Below are 6,121 nucleotides of genomic sequence, written 5' to 3'. Positions count from 1 at the left end.
GAACCAGCTTTTCCAGGCTGTTTCCTGCACTCCTTAATTAACTGTAAAATCCATTATTGAGGGACACAAAGCAAATCTCCTCCCTACATCCCCACTCTGGCCCCAGGGAGGGAGTGACCGGGGCTGGGAATTGATCTCGTTCCCTGCATGGCAGAACTCTGGAATGGGCCAGCTCCCTGCTTTTGCACCAGTGCTCAGGTAAAGAAAAAACTTGGACCAGAACTTTAGAAGTCTTGGCTTTAAAGCTGATGCAAGGAAAAGGGCTCCAGGTAACTTTGTTGTTATTTTTGTCCTTCTCTGATTCCCTTTTTTCTGCTGGAACTTTGGAGAGTATCCCATTTCTGTTGTCCTTGCAGTGTGTCCAACTCCTTCATAGAGATTTGGGCACTTTTTGGAGCTGTGTTTGGTATGAGAAAGCACCAAGGGACTGACAGAACTGGATTCCTTGTGTCCTTTTCCAGAATCGTCCCTATCCAAGCAATGAAATCAGAATTTATACTTCAGTCCCTGCCAATGAACATCCAGGACCTGGAAGGAAAATATTCTGTGTTCTCCAATGCTGGAATTCCCTGGCAAATCCAGGATTTACATTATCCTGAAAAGGGATGCGTTCCTGATCGAGGCCTACATTAGATGAAATCTCAATAGAAAGATGATTTTCTTCTTGTTGGGATTATGATTTGTTGATGACAATTTATTGCAGTGGATTTCTCTTGTGCTGTTTCTCTCTGTCTCATCCCCAGTGCATCTCCATATTTTTGGGACTATATTTGGAATACCATGCATAGGATATGTTGTTTAAAACATTTTGGAAGTTTCAGCTGCAATGAGTGATATTCTTAGTTTAAATTCTGAGCTTATAGGATATGTCATGAGCTAGTTGTTCAGCAGTAGATCTTTTTGGGAAAAAATGAAAAATTCTCTCCAAAAAGTTGGAAGCCCCTTTTATTTTAAGCAACCGCAAAACTAGTCCTCTCTCTTTGAGTGCTACTTTAGATCAGCTATCAGAGCTCTTGTGTAATGGAAATGTGCATCCCCAGTAATTTAATGTGAGCATTGAAAGCTTTTGTAAATCAAAGTGGTTTATTCTCAAAGAATCACTTAAAATACCACTGAACTGTATGTGAAATACATTCCCTGCTATAGACGGGGTTTCTTCATTTTTTTATTGATTTTTTAGGAGCTCTGGAGTTAAACCATGCCAGGAGTGTTGCTGAGATGAATCACTATTATCCAAAGGCCACCAGCCTTTCTGCCGACTGACAGAAGGATAATTCCACATGGATCAAATAAATACAGATGTGTAGTAATTAGTTCTATTCCCAATGAGGCCATTTCCAACACACTAAAGATGTGCACGATTATGGAGCCTCACCCCAACAGCTTTTATCAATTTAAACTGCTAAGCTACAGGATAGGTCATAACCCAGCCTGCTATTAATAATGTATTTATTGTGGGCAACATTAGGAATTAGGGGGAGAAAAAAAAAAACACTTCTCACAAGAAAAGAATAATGTTCTCTTTTTACAGGAACATCACATGTGCCTGGCCACTGTGCTCAAGTACAGTCCCAGGACAATCCAAAGGCTCCAGGTTCTGATCCAGAGCAGGGATGCCTACGTGGTTGGGGGGGTTCCCCACCAGGATGATTTGGCCGTAGCCGACGTGCTCCAGGTGCCACTTTTGGGCTCAGAGCCAGCAGTGGCTCAGCTCTACAGCACCAAGTCTGGCAGCAAGAGAATCTTTGCCAGTGCTGGAGTGCAAACCCCTCCTGGAGAGTGGGGCATCCACAGCAGGGAGCAGGTGAGCGGGGTGTGCTCTGGGGTGGGACAGTGTTCACCTGACAGGGTGGGGATTTGTGTAATTACAGTAACTCCAGTGATGGGACCCTCACGGGTTTCATCAAATCTTGGGCGAGATTGGGTCCTTTTTTGGCTCAATTAAATGCAGTTTGTGCCCAAGGCAGGAAGGAATACAGTTACTCTGGGATTCTTTGTGGTCTTGAGGATATAAAAGTGTTTGGTCCAATATTTGAGACGGTTTGTGCTGCTGCCCCACGGGTGAAGTCATGAAATTAATCCATTTTGCCAGTGACTGAAGACGCACATTTTCCAAAATTCCTTGTTCTAAGGGGAAGGAATTTTCCCTTCAATCAGCCTGTTCCAGTTGAGGTTCACTGAGCGTCTCTGCAGTTTTACTTTGTACCCAGCCTGTCATTGCTAAATTCATCTTTCTTGTTGTGACCAGTAAGGAAAGAACAAAATCCTATTGAACTAAAATTACAGGGCACAAGAGGTTTCTGTACTTTCATTTTACAAGTTTATTTTGCAGGCAGTTCCTCAATATTTTATTCCATAAGCTGATTTTGCAATTTACAATGATATGTCTAAGTATTAATTAAAAAAAAAAGAAAACATTTTTATGGTGGTGTTACATCTCATCCAGGAAAAGAATCATTGCTAAGGTTTTTAGTAGGTGTTCCTGCTTCTTCAAGAGGCTTTTCACATTGCTTTGGTTTTTATTAATCACCTTTAGACTGAACAATCTAAGCTACACAAATACATTGCAACTTCTGTAGTAGATGAAATAAATATACGATCAATGACCTGCAAAACAGCTGTTTGATTTATTTGATTCACATAAATTATTTAACAATACTTCTGGTTCATCCTACAGGGTTATGGAATTTCTCCTTCTGTTGTTTGCTTGTATGAAATATTGACATTTTAGGTTAAATAATCAAATTGAGGTGACACCATGGTAAAGCACAATTCAATTTTCACTTAAAGATAGCACATAATTCTTTGTGATTGGTACAGTCCTTACAGGATTATTGATCCTTTTCATTACTGTAGGGGAGCCCTCAAGAAAAACACATTTATGTGATTCTCAAATGCCATAAATGGAACACATGTAATTGTATTTTAGGTCAATCTTTGAAAAAAAAAGAAAGAAACAAAAATCCCCCAAATTACTCTGTAAAATGTAGGAGACTCCAGCCAATGCAACAAGATCTGAGAATACTTTTACCAGGTTCAAAGTCATTTGCAGTTTCTAAGAAGCTAATTGCATCCTGCACCAGCTGGGCAAAAGGCATTTGAAAGCCATTTAAATCTGTGTACATACACAAATAAATAATTAGCATTTTTATAAAGCCTGCCTGGTACCTCCTTCGTGCATTTATAACCATGGAATGCACTCTCCAGTAGGAAAATTTCCCAGCTGTTTTGGCTGGTGTTACCCTGGCACATTTTTGCAAATAGCATCGTCCATCCCGCGTTGTTCCCTGTCACAAACATTTATGGAGCAGTTCTGGTGATCCAAAACCTCAGATCCTCATCAGACAAAAAAAAAAAAACCTGGGCAGGCAAATTCCTCTCTGCAGAAAACAGGGATGAAGGCCATGGAGTCTTCATCCAAAGCTGGCCAAGGTTGCTTTCAATCCATACCCAAACAGCTGTAACAACACAAGCACCTCTGAGAAAATGAAACCATATTTAGAAAATAAATGTTAAGCCCAAATATTTGGGAACTGGAAGTCTGAGGAGCATTTTGGTGTTGTCACTGTGCAAAGGATCTTTGTGTCCCTGCTCTGCAGCTGCTCTGTGCTCTCAGCCAGCTCATCCTGGACAACATGGAAGTGCAGCGCTGGCTCTTCAAGGTGGATGATGAGCGTGGAGGAAATGGCACTGCCTACTGTGATGTTATTTCCCACCTGGAATGCTACCACTGGATCCAGAAGGAATGGCAGGGACACGGCCCTGAGGTGTGGAGTAAGAGCCAGGCTCGTGTAAGTAACAAAATTACATCATCTTTGTTGTCATGGCTCTTTAATGGTCCCCTGAGGTTCCTCCTCGCTGTAAATCTCTTCTCTGGGCCTTGATTTGAAGGTAAACATTGATATCACAGCCCAGACTGGCTTTACAAAGTAAAGGTAGCAGCAATTCAAATAAAACAGTGAAATATTCCAAAATACAAAGGCAAAATGTGCAACCAACTGTGGAATAAGTTGTGTCATAACACTTCCTATGCAATAATGTGCAAATTTTATACATTTTTTTAAAGTGAGGACATATAAAGGGAAGTTTATAGGCAGTAGAGCCTAATCTATACATAGAAATTTGAAATTATTGAAACAAAGATTAGTTGGGATTGGGATTAAAATAGTTGAACAACACTAATTTGAAATCATACAAACCTGATTGCTTTTTCATCTGGTTTTCTATGGATTGTTTTTCCTGTATATTTTGCCTTAGTAATAACTTTTAAATCTGTATGACACAACACTTGAGGTCTTGGAGGTCATTAAACTCCTGCCAGTTTCATTACCAGAGGTGTTTAGGAGAGACATCAATAAATATCTAACTAAGGGAAACGTCAGAGCATGAACTCAGGCACTCCTGGATTCCTAAGAATACCCACGATTGAGAGGCTGAAAGATGATACATTTTAACTGCAGAAAGATCCATATGAAACCACACTTCATTATTCTGGCCTTCCAAGAACTATTTGTAGTTTAAATATTCATTGGTATTTAAATGTGTTAATTTCAATAAGCATTTGATATTTCTGTATCTCGTGCCAAATTCATTCCTAATGTAATGGTTTTAAAGCCAGAAGGAATGTATCCAGAAAAATTGTTTAATTTACATAAACTACTCATTATAGCTCCTCTGATTTTTTTAATTCAATCAAAACGGGTTCGAAATTTTGGGTTGATTGAATTATATTGTATATTAAAATTTCAAATTGGGCTGATTACAGTTCTGCTGCGTTTGACAACTAGAAAATAATTCCACATTATAAAACAGAGTTCATGATACAAAGCTAAAGGGATAATTTCTCTGATCTGCTGATTCCTCACTGCCTGCAAGTCAGACAGGATGAAGGAGAGCCCTGGAGAGCCATGCCAGTGCGACACAAAGCTCAGGATGTATCCAGGTCCTGCTCCCACCACCTGAGTCATGACAAAATCAGGAGTCACCAGCTCCAGTTTTTTGCTGGTATAAATCCCTGATATAAGTGGCATTCCCTGTTTCTGTGCCTTTTTAATTATTTTCCTAAGTGCTTCTGCATAAAGGACGCAGTGATCCCTGACTTCCTTTGGTTTTCCTTTATACTCCATTTACCTCGAGCTTTGATACAGCCAGCAATCAACCAGTGAGAAACTCGAAATATAAATATATGTTGGAAGTTGGGAAATAAATATGGAGTAATGAATTTGACCTAACTTCCCAGAGTCAGCAGACAAATAAGGCCAATATTGAAATGGGCCTTTGCAAAGTGTTGCCCAGAGAAGTTGGGGCTTCCTCATCCCTGCAAGTATCCAAGGCCAGGTTGGACGGGGCTTGGAGCACCCTGGGAGTAGTGGAAGGTGTCCCTGCCCATGGCAGGGGCTAGAATGGGATGATCCTAAAAATCCCTCCCAATCCAAACCTTTCTGTGATTCCGAAGTGTGGAACTTACTGCTGTTTTGAACACTTTACTTGAATGTTTGCTCGAATTTCCCTGCCTTCTGCGTTTACCCTCTTTTGAAATAATGAATTGCAGCCTCCCCGAGTCTCAGCACTGAGAGCAGAGGATTAAAATGCTCCTTTGTTAGGGAACACCATTGTAATGATCCACATTTAAACATCAAAGCAGGAGTTTGTGCTTTAATGTCCTGTTGCAGTGTAGGGACCTGGTTCCTTTGATAATGAAGACGTCGTGTCACAGTGGCGGCTGCCACACAAAAAATGGATGCTGGCAGGTTATTAAAAAATTCAGCTTCTTGATGAAAGACTATCCTGCAGGCTAGGAGTACAGTGAAAAGCCTCTCCATTCTGGTGGAATTATTAGAAATGAGAACATGACTGTAAGCACTAAATTATGGTAATACTTACAAATAGCATCATTTGCATAGCAGTTTAAGACATGACACCCAGATTTTCCTCAGTAGTGTGGAGTAGGCAACAGATTAAAAATAATGTACTTTGTGAGTCTGAACTGTGTAAAAATCTATTCCAGCTAAAAATGAGGCTGATTTTAGATTCCTCATTGCAAAGAGAACATTGGGGCAGACCCAAGTGCATGATGGGTTTATGGATGGATTTCACCTTGTTAACTTAATGCAGCCTCTGA

The 6,121-nt window shown here is 40.4% G+C and overlaps 1 protein-coding gene across 7 annotated transcripts in view; it reads left to right on the top strand.

Annotated features, from left to right (window-relative positions):
- The window catches only part of IQCH (IQ motif containing H), a 50,187-nt gene that overhangs the window by 22,152 nt on the left and 21,914 nt on the right, over window positions 1–6,121 (top strand). For all 7 annotated transcript variants that reach the window (XM_017738587.1, XM_017738592.1, XM_017738608.1 and 4 more), the window contains 2 exons: window positions 1,532–1,804; window positions 3,600–3,791. In XM_017738587.1, coding sequence (XP_017594076.1) covers window positions 1,532–1,804; window positions 3,600–3,791 — 465 coding nt within the window. The remainder of the gene's footprint in view (window positions 1–1,531; window positions 1,805–3,599; window positions 3,792–6,121) is intronic.

Source organism: Corvus brachyrhynchos, unplaced genomic scaffold (assembly GCF_000691975.1).
Source record: "Corvus brachyrhynchos isolate BGI_N302 unplaced genomic scaffold, ASM69197v1 scaffold200, whole genome shotgun sequence".
Taxonomy (NCBI): domain Eukaryota; kingdom Metazoa; phylum Chordata; class Aves; order Passeriformes; family Corvidae; genus Corvus; species Corvus brachyrhynchos.
Note: the sequence above shows the minus strand (reverse complement) of the source record. Positions and strands in the feature narration are given on the sequence as shown.